Genomic DNA, 14,746 nt, shown 5'->3' with positions numbered 1-14,746 from the left:
TGCTATAAGCATAATTTATCTTTTTTTTTTATTCTGAAATTTTTTGCTTCTTTACGCTTTTTTTATTATTTTATTTGTTTTACGAATATTTATTTATATATTTTTTTTTTTTTTTCTTCTTAAACATAATTTAATATACAAGTATTAAACGTATTCTTACAGTTCTTTGATTTCTTTTAAATTTCTTTAATAGCTCATATTTTATTTATTTTTTTATATTATATTTAATTATATATTAAGTTTGATTTGTATTGAAGAACCAATTAGAAAAAAAAAAAAACAAAAAATATACATATATTTTTAATGGATTTAAATTGAAATTAAAACTTCTTTTTTTTCAATTTATTTTTATAATTTAATAAATTATAATATCAAGAATTTTTATACCCCATAAAATTTAATATAGAATATAAATATGAAGTGAAATTACATGTTAAATATTCTTTGTAAATATATAAAATGAAAAATATAAAGAATAAGAACATTTTAAATAAAAATTATAATAATAACAATGATATTAATAATTTAAATTTAGAAAATTTAAAGTTACAGCTTTTTAAAGAATACAACAAAAAAAAACCAATAAAAGAAAACTTATATGAATTATCAAATAAAAATAAAAAATATAAGAATTATAAAAATAAGGAAATTAATATAAATACCAATATTAAATTGAATAATAAAAATTATATGAAAACAAAAAATAATATACCATTTAATGTAAGTTCTACATCAAATATAAACAATAACTTTTATAAAGATTGTAGTGCTCCTTATTATAATCAGAAAAAGAATGAAAATTATGAAAAAAGAGAATGCTTTACTAAATATGAAAATTCTGAAAACCAAGAAATAAATGATTTAGAAAATGAAGTAATTGATTTTAAGAATGTTTTAATTTATAGACATATAGATAATGATAGTTTTCATTTAAACAAAAATCATTATAATGAATATGAAAATAATGAATTTAATGATAACCTTGAAAATTCACTAGAGGATACATTTTTTGATATTCATACGCAAAATGAAATTGAGAAAAATCATGTTAATTTGAATAGTAATATTGATAAAAATAATAATACTACCTATAAAAATTTTAAAAATGATGAAAATAATGAAAAGCAACTGTTATTAGATCATATAAAAAGATTAGAATATCAGAACAATATATTTCTTAATAATCTACTAAACATGTATTATGTATGTGTTGATTACATGAAAATGCAAGATGAGAAAATTAAAAAAAAAGATGAAATAATTCTTTTTCAAAATAAAATTATAAACAATTTAAGAAAAAGAGAAAAATTAGATGATACAAATATATATAACAATTTAGATTGTAACTACAAATGATATTAAATAATAATAGAGAGTTTAAATATTTGTTAAATTTAAAATAATAATTATAATAAACATATTCCTACGTAAAATAAAATATGTATTTTAATAATTATTAATGTTCATTTTAAATTTATTTTAAATTAGTTCTTATTTGTAAAAGCATTAAACCTCACACTGTTTTAAGAAAAGAAAATAAAGTGAAATACGCAAAACCATTTTAATGTAGAAATTTTTTTCTAATATATATATTTTTTTTTCCATATATTATAATCCTATCCTTTAAAAAAAATTCTATTTTTTATTTTTACAAGAAAAAAAAAAAAAAAATTTTTTTTCATAACAAGATTAGTTGGGAGAATAGTAAGGCACACACACAGAAAAAAAAAAAAATAAAATAAAATAAAATAAAATAAATAAATAAATAAAATAAAATAAAATTATAAAATTAAAAGTAGTCTATTTTTATTTAATATATTAGCTTATTATAATATTGTTATTTAGAACAAATATTTGTTTTTATTTTTTTATTTTATTTTTTTTAAGACAAATTTTATTTGAAATATTATTATAATTATTCTATTCCTGCATAATTGCATTTACTGATATTGTTTCATAACTTATAATAATTATGACTTTTGTTTTCTTGTTATTCTGTTATTCTGTTATTCTGTTATTCTTCCATTTTATCATTTTTTTTTTTTTTTTTTTTTGTAATTTTTTTATCCATACTTATTATAGATTTTTCCTATTTCTTTTAGTTTCATATTATTATAATTCGTTTTTATTAATCTTGAACATTTTTTATATATTAATTTGAACCTTCTATTTTTTCTTTATCTTTTTTATTTCCTTCCATAATTTTTTTTTAATTACTTATTTCATTAATGTGCGTTAATAATCATTGAAAATTACTCATGAAAAGTTCATTTCCTTTAATATATTTTTCGTTTTTTTTATTTTTATTTTATGATTTTCTTTTTTATTTTATTATATTCTTTAGATAAAAGAATATCTTTGAAAAGATTAATATAAAAGACTATTTAAAAAAAAAAAAGGTATGCTTGTAAATTAATTAAAATAAAAGAAATAATTTATATCAAAAGTAGTGGAAGAAAAAATCAATTACAACAATATGAATGTAGATAATAAAATTTACAGTAATACAAATTATATATATAACAAGAATTTACACATTAAAGACATTATACCTTATAGAAAAAGAAAAGAAAAGAATAACATTACTTTATTAAATAATTATCATGACTATAAAAGAAAAGATTCTATATATAATTATGTATTATTTTATTTAAACAAAAATGTGATCAAAAATTCTAATGAATTAAAATTAAATAAATTAAATGATAACAAAATAAGTAGTAAAATAAAAAAAAACATATATCAAAAAAGTAATAAAATGAGAGATAATGAACGTTATGATATGAGTATAATAAAAAGTGTCCCATTAAAAAAAAATTATATTAGTAACAGTTTTAGTATAGATAATAATTTTGACAACAATCTATCTTTTAGAAATAATTGCACTAACTGTAAAATTAATGATTATTGTAACCATAATAATAATTATAATACTTATTTAAATAATATTGTATATAACTTAACCATAAAAAAGAAATTTACGAAGAACAAAAAAACACCCATTCTATGTGATTTAAACAATTCTGAATGTTTCAATTCAAATGTAAATAAGGTAATCCAAATAAATAAAAGAAATTATATAAATAAAATAGATAATATAAAACATAATTCTGACTTTAAAAGCATTAACCATTTTACTATTTCTGCTAATTCTATTGCTAATAATGTTAATAATAATGTTAATAATAATGTAAAAAATTTGTATTATCAAATATATAATAGGTATGATATTAAAGCACAAAATAAGAATTATAAAAGAAACCTAACTATATTAAATAAAAATGGACATATTACAAATTCTACCTATAGTAGTAAAAACAAATATTTTAACAGTAGTAGTATTTTTAAAAGGAATGTTTCACCAATAAATAATATATGTAATTATGAAAACAGGAAAGTATTAGATTATAGTATATTTAACAAAAATAAACTAAAATTTCCTTATTCAAATCAAAATTATAATAAAATGAATTCATTTAATAATTTGAGAAAAAATTCCGAAAAAAATCAAGCCCCTTGTTATGATTGTTCTAGTAATAAATTTACTAAAATAAATACTACTAATAATAAAAAATCCACCATATCATGTTTAAACACAATAAATAAAAACAATAACATCGAAATAATAGAAAGTTTAAGTGATAATGAAAAATATTTTAAAGCAAAAAAAAAAAAAAAAAAAAATAATTTATGTTCTTTTATATTTAGTAAAGAATGTCCTTATGAGGGTTGTAAAATTGGGAAAAAAAAAATTTTATATTCAAATGAATTTTGCATAAATTCTAACAGTAAATTAATAAAGAAAAATAAAGAATCGTGTGAATTTAAAAATAGTAGTTATTTTATTGAGTTACTATTAAATGGTGAAAAGGAAGCTAAAAATATAATAGATAAAGCTTATCAAAATAAAAAAAAATTAAGGAAATTAATGTATGAACAAATAGAAGAAGAAATAGAAAATTTTAAACAAATAGAAAATTTAAAGTATGAAGAAAGTTACAAAAAATTGGAAGAAGAAACAAGAAGTTGTGAACAATTAATGGAAAATGAGTTACATATTATTAACATTAAAATGCAAACTATTTCTACAAATATTATCGAAGCATCTAATTATATAATAGAAAAAATTATTAATGTTGATTTTAGTTTAAATTATGATTCACTTAAATATTATTTACCAATGAAAGAGATTCTTCCTATTCATCTGGCAATAGAACAACAAGAAAGTCAACAGAATTTTAAAAAAAAAGACACTCTAATAATTGATGAACAAGGTAATTCTTCAATTCTTCATTATAATCAGTATAAAAATGAACACACAATTAGAAAATTCGGTTCATTCTGGACAAGAATAAGACATAATAAATAGCTTACATTTTTAAAACTATAATACTTTTTGTAAAAGAAATTTGCACATTTATATTTTTTTGTAAATTATTTTAATTAATTATTTTTATCTTTAGTAATGGCCATCTATTTTTTTTTTTCTTATACTTAGCTATTCGATGCTGTGTTTTATTACTTTATTTATATATATATATATTTTCTTTTTTTTTTTTGTTTAATAATTCTGAATTAATAAACATAAATCTAAATTAGTTTTTTTTATTTATTTTGTAAATATAATTTATATATGACTTTATAAAAAAAAAATTGTTATCAATTAAGGCTTATTATTTACTAAAATTTTTATATATCATTTTATGGAACTTTTTTTATAATTTAAATATACATATATATATATATATATATATATATATATATATATATATATATATTTATTTATTTATTTATTTATTTATTTATTTATTTGAAATTATTTTTATATTAAAAAAAATATTAATTATAAATTTTTTTACTTTTTTATCTATGTTATTTTAAAGTTAAAAATATTGGAAAATATTATTAAATAAAAAATTTTTAAAAAATAAAAAAAAATATTTACACATAATTTATTTTTTTTTTATTTATATTTTTAAATTTAAAATTCTTTTTTATAAAATTTCTTTTTAAAACATAAAAAAATAAAAGAATTATTCATTTTGGTCATTCATTTTGTGAGCTCTTCTTTGTCCTTTCTTGTTCAATGACTTCAACCTAAAATAATACATAAGAAAAGTTGAAATAATTTTATTATGTTTAAATAAAAATACAGATATATATACATTTATAAAGAAAAAAAAAAAAAATATTAGTCACTAAAAAATATTTAATATATAATTTTGTTTAATTTTATTTGAGCAATTGTGTATTATTATTTTTTATAATTAAATTTATTTTGAATATAATTTTTTTCTTTTTATATAATTTCATTAATATATAATTTAAGTAATTTTTAATTAACCAATAAATTAATTTGTTGTTCATCAATAAAACATAATTCCTTTTCTGTTAGTAAAGCAACTTCAACATTTTTACTACTTAATTCAACAACCTATAAGAAAAAAAAATATATATATATATACACATATATATATATATATATGTATATATATCTATATATATATAGATATATATATAATTACTTCAAATATAGCTTTTAATGCTAAAAGAATGCATTCATTTTGTTCCATATTTTCATGATAATTTTTTTCTAAAAATTCTTGTACAGTTTTTGCATTTTTTCCAATAGCTTGAGCTTTCCAAGAGGCATATATTCCACTTGGTTCAGTTTGATATATACATATTTCTTTATTATTTTTAAATCCAACTATTAATGTTGCAATTCCAAATGGTCTAACACCACCTCTATGAGTAAACTTTTGTTGAACTTTTGCAACATATTTTGCAATATAGTCAACTGGAGCAGGTTCATCCATATTTAAATAATATCTTTGGCATTCCAAACGTGTCTATTCATTTAAGAATAAAATAAAACAATCAAATATTATATTTTTAGAAAATAAAAAAAAAAAAAATTTACGAAAAAATTTACGAAAAAATTACGAAAAAATTTACGAAAAAATTACGAAAAAATTACGAAAAAATTACGAAAAAATTACGAAAAAATTACGAAAAATTTACGAAATTTTTCCTTTAATTACCTTATTAATTAACACTCTTGCATCTGCATTTAATCCAGCAAAAGCTAAGCAGTTATGCTCATCTAACTTTATTAACTTCTCTGTTGTTTTGGGGTTTTGTAATTTAGGAATATTTTTTTTTTCAACAGCTAAAACTGCAAAATTTGAACTTTTTATTGCTACTGCACATCCACCTTTTTTAACTGCTTCTAAGGCATGTTCTACTTGTAATAAATGACCATCTGGACTAAAAACTGTTATTGCTCTATCATATGTCATTTTATTATTACTGTTACTTTTATTATCTCTAATTCTAACTATTTAGTTTACCTATATTAATATAATAATAAAAAAAAAAAAAAAAAAAAAAGCAATTTAACAAAATTTTTCCAAAATGTATTTTTTTTTTTTTTTTTTTTCTATAAATATGTGTAATTACTAATATATTAAAGTGTATAATAATTTAATATTTATTAATTATACTTGTTTAATTAAAAAAAAAAAAAAAAAAAAAAAAATACAGTGACTATAAACGTATATGTACAAAAACAAAAATTAAACAGTAAACCATTAATACTATAAGGAAGATATAATTTAATATTATGCATAAAAGGGAAAAAAAAAAAAAAAAAGAAAAGAGTATTATAACAATTTATATAAAAATAGAATGTATTTATAATCATTCAACAAAAAATGATCATTTGGTACCTATTTATCAAGATATAGATACAATTAAAAATTCTTCGTTAATTATTAAAACAATTAAAATGAAAATAATGACATTAAAAAAATATATAATTATGTAATAATTTAAATAAACAAAAATCAATAAACAAAAAACAAAATTGGATAAATAATAATATGTTATCACAAATATCTTACAATTAGGGAATACTAGTTTTATTTTTTCAAGAATATTTTGAATTACCCTTAATTATTTTTTTAATTTTTTTTTTATACACCCAAAATTTTTTTTATGTGATAATTTAATAATACAATTTTAAAAAAATTACTATTATAAAGATAATAGATTGTGTTGATAAAATAAAAAATTATGTATTATACTTATATTTATTTTATTTTTTTTTTTTTTAATATTTTTACAAACGTTTTCTAATCCTGTTTTTTTTCATTATTATATACACTTTTTTTTTTTTTTTTTTTTTTTAAATGCATATTTCTTAATATTTCTTTTTTTTTTTTTTTCTTATTTATTTATATTTATATATTTATTTATATATATATATATATATTTTTTTTTTATAAACATAAGTTTTTTTACAAAATTTCTATCATTTTTCGTAAAATTTCCCAATTAATTTTATGGTATCATTTTTAATTATTATAAAAAAAAAAAAAAAAAAATCTTTTTTGTGTTGTTTCTTTTATATTATTACCTATTTATTATTTTATTTTATTTATTTATTTATTTTTTTTTTTTTTTTGTTTTTTCCTTATATTTATTTATATACACATATATATTTATATTTTATATATATAAATATTCTTGATAAAAGAATTAAAAATATATAAAAGTTGAAAAATTAGTTGATTACATATATATATATATATATATATATATACAGAAATCATTGATGTTTTGATATTTTTTTTTTTTTTTATATATATTAATATAGTAGTTTAATATGGCTAGAAGATATGATAGTAGAACAACTACATTTTCTCCAGAGGGAAGATTATATCAAGTTGAGTATGCTTTAGAAGCTATAAATAATGCAAGTATAACAATTGGAATAATTACAAAAGAGGGGGTAATACTAGGAGCTGATAAAGTTTTTATATCTAAATTAATAGATAAAGTTAATAATTTTGAAAAAATATATAAAATTGATAATCATATATTTTGTGGGGTTGCTGGTTTAAATGCTGATGCAAATATATTAATAAATCAATCAAGATTATACACACAAAGATATTTATATAATTATAATGATATAGAACCTGTATCTCAATTAGTTGTTCAAATTTGTGATATCAAGCAGAGTTATACACAATATGGTGGATTAAGACCATATGGTGTTAGTTTTTTAATTGCTGGTTATGATATGAAAGACGGATATCAACTTTATCATACAGATCCTAGTGGAAATTATTCTGGATGGTTTGCAACTGCTATCGGAACTAATAATTTAACCGCTAGTTCTATTCTAAAACAAGTAAAAAACAAAAAATAAAAATTAATATAAGAATAAATTAAATTATCATTAGCATAAATTTTTATTTTGATATATATAAGTGCATTTTAACTGAATATTCATATGAATATCACTAAAATATATAGTTATGTGAATATATTATATATATATATATATATATATATATTTTTTTTTTTTTTTTAAGGAATGGAAGAAGGAAATGACATTAGAAGAAGGATTATTACTAGCATTAAAAACGTTGGCTAAAAGTACCGATAATGAAATACCTAAAAGTGAAAAGATAGAATTAGCTTATTTGTCACATAAGGATGGAGAAGTATTTCAAAAATACTTAACAGAAAAAGAAATAGAAGAGTTAATTAAGTTATATACACAAAAATATGTTAAAGAATAAAATTTACATAATTTTTTATTATATACTTTCTATTATTGTTTGTATAGATATTTTATTTTAATTTCTTTTTCTTTTACTTTTTCTTTTTCTTTTTACCTTTTTTTTTTTTTTTTTTTAAATATAAAAACTTGTTAACTTATAAAAAGATGTTTTAATATAAAAAAAAAAAAAGAAATAAATGAAAACAATTAATTTTTCTTAAATCACATTTTCCTTTCATTTAACTTTTATTTTTTTGTTGTAATTAATTTAAAAGTATATTTAAAAAGGTTTTATATTTACCAAATAAATAAGTAAAAATAAATAAGGAGATATCTAAATATATATATATATATATATATATACTTTTATGAATTTATAAAAAAAAAATTTTTAATAACTATAATAAATTTAAATATTAATAAGAAAATAAAAAGGTTATTATACCTTATATTTTCATTTTTTTTTTTTTATATAAAATAGTTTTATTTCTATAAAATTTTATTTTTCATTTGAGAATGTGCAAAGGTAATTCTCGTATATTTTAATTATATGTTTATAAAATTATATTTATAAAAATTCAATTATTTGTTAACAAACACATTATTAAAAGCTTATATTTTTTTAAAAAAAATATTATATATATTAACAACGAACAATCATACCACATCCAAGAAAAAATCCGAAACTAACAGCTCCACCTATTACTGATACTGGAAAAATAAAAAAATTTTTATGCGCAAAAGATGCATATAAGCCTGTCAAACTACCAAAAATACCACCAACCATTGAACCCATTTTTACTCCCATTTTTATACTTTCTAAACAGGCTCTTGTTCTATAACTTAAATTTAAATCAAAAAAATTGTTTTTATCGTCATAACTAAGATATTTTTTATCATCATAAGCTGATGAATCCACTATACCGCTATTAGTATACTTAGAAAAATCTTCATCATACATATTTGACGTATCTTCTTTAAATTCAAATTTTGGAGGTGGTGTAAATCCTTTAAATTCAGTTAAATTTTTCTCATTTATAAATTTGGGTTTTTCTGGTGCTGCAGCTAAATGATTACCAAAGGGAGGTGGTGCTACATAATCGTCATATTCAGATTTAACAGTTTTATTTTCACTCGACTCTTTTTTCCTAAACCAATTCATATTGTATTTATATATATATATACATTTATATATATTTTAATTTTTTTTTATAATATTATTAAAAAGAAAATTAAGTATATTAACTTATCATTTAAAAAAAAAGAAAAAAAAAAAAAAAAAAAAATTGTATTAAGATTAGTATTTTATGTAAAATAATTATAAAAAAATAATAAAAAATAAAAAAAAAAGTTACAACTTTTTTTTTTATTATGTTCAAAATTTTATGAATTTTTTTTTTTTTTTTTTTTTTTTTTTATTATTTTAAATTGAAAATAATATATGCTTTATTAATCTTTAAATGAAATAAGGCACACCTCAATTTATTTTTCATTTCATTTTCTTATTTGATTTATAAATTTATATACTTAATGTATTCTACTTCAAATGTTAATTATATAATCTTTTAAAAAAATAAAATTTTATCTTTTAAACATAAAAAAAAAAAAAAAAAAATTCAAATTTCCTTCATAATTTTCAATATTTACATTATTTATTAAATGAAATTAACCATATATAGTAAACTTAAAAATCATCACCCTTGCTTTTATATGATGATATCATCTTATCAAAAATTTAATGTAAATATATATACTCTTAATAAATAAAAAGATATATCTACTACTAAAGAAAGATATAGATCAATAACAAACGGATGAATACACTTCTGAAATTCGGAAATAGCAATATAATATTTAATAATAATTAAGGAGTATTATTTTTAAAAAAAATTATCACTCTTACTAATAAAAATTGTAAGCAATTTTAGCTCCATAAAATTTAGGAAACTTCAAAACAAACATAAAAAAAAAAAAAAAAATCCCTATAATTTATAAATTAGAAAATAAAACTAAACCTCTTTTTTATTATTTAAATCATTATAAAAAATATTCCTAATTTCATAAAAAAGTGCATAGGTTTATCCATAACCTTAAAAACATTTGTTGTTTCCTAAAAGCAAAAATTTATAAGAATATTTAACATATACAAAAAAAAAAAAAAAAAAAAAAAAAAAAAATGTATATGGAAAAAAAAGAATAAACTTTATTAGAAAAAAAGAGAAAACTAAATTAAAAAAGAAATTAAAAGAAATTTATTTTTATGTTACTTATGAAAAGCAAAAAAATCGTATTAAATTCTAAAACTACTATTATTTAATTTTTTTTTTTTTTTTTATATAATATTTTTAAGTTATTTATCCAAACTTTTGTTTTTACAAAATTTTTTTTACATTTAATTTTAAATTAGTATAATCAATGTTTTTTATTATATATATACATAAATATATGTATTTAAATTTAGCCAATTTAAAATATTTTTAATATTAATGATAAATTTTATTTTTTGAGTTTTTTTGCCAAGCCAAAATTAAAACACTTACTAATGATAACATATATATATACATATATGTATATATGTTACAAAAACAATATTATGATTTAGATAAATTTTGAATATAGAAAAAATTAAAAGAACATTGATTCTTTATTTTTTTTTTTTTTTTTTTTTTTTTTTATAATAAAATTTTGACAAAAAAATAATATATTTATTAGATAATTTATTTTATGGAATTATTTATTTTTAATAAATATCTATTTTCATATATATAAAATTAATTTAATATATGCATAATAAAGAAAATTACAATTGTTAAAAAAAAAAAAAAAAAAAAAAAAATTCATGTTGTTTAAGAAAAAAAATATTTTATCGATATTGTTCTGTATATATAGAGTTAACATTTCAGCTTAACTTTTTTTTTTTTTATAATTACTATTTTGTTATTATATATATATATATATATATATATATATTAATATTTTATAATTTTTTTTTATATATAAAAACATAAGATTCTTTTTAATTGTAAATATAATCTTTACAAAAAATAGAGACAATAATAATAATAATAATAAAATAAAAATTTACTTCTTTTTTTAAATTAAATATTGTCAAAATGAATGCTTTTAGATTAATAGGTGATATATTACATTTAGTAAGTATGTACATACTTATTATAAAATTAAAAAAGTCAAAAAATTGCATAGGAATTTCTTGCCGTATGCAAGAATTATATTTAATAGTATTTTTATGCAGGTAGATAGAAAAAAAAAATTATATATATATAAATATATATATATATATAAACTTATCATATTTATTTTTTCTTTTAATATGCAGATATATAGATCTATTTTTCGTTTTTGTGAGCTTATATAATACTATTATGAAAATAACATTTATATTAACCATAGCTTATACAATATATTTAATTAGATTTAAACTTCCTATTTCTCAAACTTACAATAGAAAAGTTGACAGTTTCAAAAGTGAAAAGTATTTAATTCCTCCATGTATAGGTATGCACATATATTTAGAAAATATGTTAAAATAAAAAATATAAAATAAATAAATTAATTGTAAAAAACACAAATATTAAATGTTATTAAAAAGAAAAAAAAAAAAATTATAACATTTTATAATGATAGATAACTTTTTTTTTTTTTGAATATTCTAATTAGTAAAAATTTATTATGTAAACATATATATATATATATGTATATATGTTACATTTATTATTACCTTTTTTTTTTTTTTTTTTTAGTTTTAAGTTTATTAACATGTAAAACGTATAACCTTTACAATATATTATGGACATTTTCTATATGGTTAGAAAGTGTGGCAATATTACCTCAATTGGTTTTATTAGAAAAACAAAGAGAAGTGGAAAATATAACATCTCATTATGTTATTACAATGGGATTATATAGAGCTTTTTATATTTTAAATTGGATATATAGATATTTTTTTGACGAAAAACCTTATATAAACGTTGTGGGATGGATAGGAGGATTAATTCAAACATTATTATATATTGATTTTTTTTATTATTTTGCTCTTGCTAAATGGTACGGAAAGAAGCTAGTTTTACCTTTTAATGGAGAAGTGTAAAAGTTTAATAAAAATATTTACAAATATGTTTTTAATAAAGGAATTTATTATATCAAAAAAAAAAAAAAAAAAAAAAAAAGTAGTAGTAATAATGATATTAAGTAAATAAAACATGATGGTTGAAAATAATTTTAAAGTAAATTTTATATATTATATACTTTTATTTTTTTTTTAGATAATACAAATTATACTTATAAAAAATTATATTTAAAATATCAAACAAAAAAATGTGACAAACAATAATAAAACAAAAATTAATTTGACAAAAATTTCTTCTTATCTTATTGCATATTTATATTTCCTATTATATTTTTTTTTTTTTTTTATTTTTTTAATGATTTTTTAAAAAAATATATATTTATATACATATATATGTAAACTTTTTTCTAATTATATATTAACATTTCGTATAGATAATTTTTTTTTTTAGTTTGGTTTTATATAAGCATATATATATATATATATATGTTTATATAAATATATATATAAATTTTTTTTTTTTATATTTAATTTAACTTAAATTACATTTTCATTTTATTTTTATTTTTGAAGAAACTTAAAAAAATCACTATATTGTTCACACAAATTTATAGTATATAAATTATTATAAAATTTTTTTCGATTTTCTTTAAATAAAAGAAAAAAAGGAAAAAAAAATTAAAAAATTAGTAGGTTCTTTGTAAATCCATTTATGATTATATATAGATTTTAGAAATATCAAATTAATAATATTTATATTATATATATATATATATATATAAAATAGAGTTGCATATAATAAAACATGTCTTATTACATAAGAGAAAATATTATATAAATACACATTTATAAATAAATTGAATAAATAACAAAAAATAAGTTAATTATTATAATGATATTACAAAAATATTAAATAATAGTAAAATCTAAATCGGAAACAATTTTATTTCTTAATAGAGACTTAGTAAATCTAGTTTTACAAATAGAACAGCAAATTCTATCTTTATTAGTTTGAAAATCTTTTTCTGAACAATAAATAGTTAAACAACATGAACAAATATAAGCTATATCTATTTGTTTATTGTGACAAGAGCAAACAGCTATATTAGTATCTTCATTTAAATATGTATTAGAAAAATATTTTCTTGAATTATTTGATGGCAAGAACCAAAAAATCATAGTTTGTGTTAATATATCTTCAATTTTATCATTACAATTAACATTTAAAAATATACTATTATCTATATACAAGCCATTCGTAATATTACATATTTGTTCAAGTATTTTTGTTTTATGGTTAAGTGAAAGAACATCAATTATTACATTATTTCTTTTAGCATTATAAGCAATGTTCATTAATTGTGTATATTGATTAGTATAAAAATGACTCTTTGATATATCTAATAAAAATATTCTTGTATTAATATTTTCATATAAGTTACATATTTTATTGTTATAACATAATGCTATAATTAAGGCTGATGATAAAGTACTTTCACTTAATTTACTATTTTTATTTTCATTAATAAAATTAATTAAATTATCATAAGTATCACTACAATAATCGTTTTCTGCTAGATTATTTTTAGTATAAGATATATAATTTTCGTATATTATTTTACAATTGTTAGAAGATGTAGCAATTAAACATAACCTTTCTGAATTACTCATAAAACAATAAAACCTTATAAATTGAAATAGAGATTTAAAAAAATCAGATAATTTTAAATTTTTTACTTGATTTTTATCAAACTTTATTTTTAATCCTTCACACCAAATTAATATATTAACATCTACTACTATAATCAAATGGTTTTTAACAACTTCTTTTTCATCTTTTAAATTACCTGTTTTTGAACAAACTTCTTCATTTTTCTGCATTCTTTACTTTGTATTTTTTTAAATGAAAATTCATTTTATGCATATATTTAACCAAAATTTTTAACAATGTTAGAAAATATTTATTAAAGTATGATATTTTTATTAATTAATAAAAAAAAAAAAAAAAAAAAAAAAAAAACCTATGAATAGAGTTAGAAGAAAAATAGTAAAAGTACTACTTTTTAAAATAAGAATTTATATTT

General features: G+C 16.6%; 7 protein-coding genes across 7 annotated transcripts; 4 read left to right on the top strand and 3 right to left on the bottom strand.

Moving 5' to 3' along the window:
* Window positions 1-459: 459 nt before the first annotated feature.
* Window positions 460-1,356, top strand: PGAL8A_00160500 (conserved Plasmodium protein, unknown function; the record flags this gene model as incomplete). The annotated part of the gene is made up of 1 exon (XM_028675159.1): window positions 460-1,356. One exon carries the CDS (start codon window positions 460-462, stop codon window positions 1,354-1,356), a length of 897 nt encoding a protein of 298 aa, XP_028526718.1.
* A 1,120-nt stretch (window positions 1,357-2,476) lies between these two features.
* PGAL8A_00160400 (conserved Plasmodium protein, unknown function) lies at window positions 2,477-4,369 on the top strand (the record flags this gene model as incomplete). Its single annotated transcript, XM_028675158.1, has 1 exon — window positions 2,477-4,369. The coding sequence occupies one exon, from the start codon at window positions 2,477-2,479 to the stop codon at window positions 4,367-4,369; it is 1,893 nt and encodes a 630-aa protein (XP_028526717.1).
* Window positions 4,370-5,046: 677 nt separating this feature from the next.
* On the bottom strand, window positions 5,047-6,302 carry PGAL8A_00160300 (proteasome subunit alpha type-7, putative; the record flags this gene model as incomplete). The annotated part of the gene is made up of 4 exons (XM_028675157.1): window positions 5,047-5,097; window positions 5,345-5,434; window positions 5,526-5,852; window positions 6,045-6,302. The coding sequence occupies 4 exons, from the start codon at window positions 6,300-6,302 to the stop codon at window positions 5,047-5,049; spliced, it is 726 nt and encodes a 241-aa protein (XP_028526716.1).
* A 1,367-nt stretch (window positions 6,303-7,669) lies between these two features.
* PGAL8A_00160200 (proteasome subunit alpha type-4, putative) lies at window positions 7,670-8,594 on the top strand (the record flags this gene model as incomplete). The annotated part of the gene is made up of 2 exons (XM_028675155.1): window positions 7,670-8,200; window positions 8,385-8,594. 2 exons carry the CDS (start codon window positions 7,670-7,672, stop codon window positions 8,592-8,594), a joined length of 741 nt encoding a protein of 246 aa, XP_028526715.1.
* Window positions 8,595-9,218: 624 nt separating this feature from the next.
* On the bottom strand, window positions 9,219-9,737 carry PGAL8A_00160100 (conserved Plasmodium protein, unknown function; the record flags this gene model as incomplete). Its single annotated transcript, XM_028675154.1, has 1 exon — window positions 9,219-9,737. The coding sequence occupies one exon, from the start codon at window positions 9,735-9,737 to the stop codon at window positions 9,219-9,221; it is 519 nt and encodes a 172-aa protein (XP_028526714.1).
* Window positions 9,738-11,688: 1,951 nt separating this feature from the next.
* PGAL8A_00160000 (ER lumen protein retaining receptor, putative) lies at window positions 11,689-12,683 on the top strand (the record flags this gene model as incomplete). The annotated part of the gene is made up of 3 exons (XM_028675153.1): window positions 11,689-11,828; window positions 11,913-12,091; window positions 12,337-12,683. The coding sequence occupies 3 exons, from the start codon at window positions 11,689-11,691 to the stop codon at window positions 12,681-12,683; spliced, it is 666 nt and encodes a 221-aa protein (XP_028526713.1).
* An 888-nt stretch (window positions 12,684-13,571) lies between these two features.
* On the bottom strand, window positions 13,572-14,543 carry TFB4 (RNA polymerase II transcription factor B subunit 4, putative; the record flags this gene model as incomplete). The annotated part of the gene is made up of 1 exon (XM_028675152.1): window positions 13,572-14,543. One exon carries the CDS (start codon window positions 14,541-14,543, stop codon window positions 13,572-13,574), a length of 972 nt encoding a protein of 323 aa, XP_028526712.1.
* Window positions 14,544-14,746: the final 203 nt, after the last annotated feature.

This window comes from Plasmodium gallinaceum, assembly GCF_900005855.1.
Source record: "Plasmodium gallinaceum strain 8A genome assembly, contig: PGAL8A_v1_65, whole genome shotgun sequence".
In the NCBI taxonomy this organism is placed as follows: domain Eukaryota; phylum Apicomplexa; class Aconoidasida; order Haemosporida; family Plasmodiidae; genus Plasmodium; species Plasmodium gallinaceum.
The sequence above is the reverse complement of the archived record's forward strand: the minus strand, read 5'-3'. Positions and strand labels throughout refer to the sequence as shown.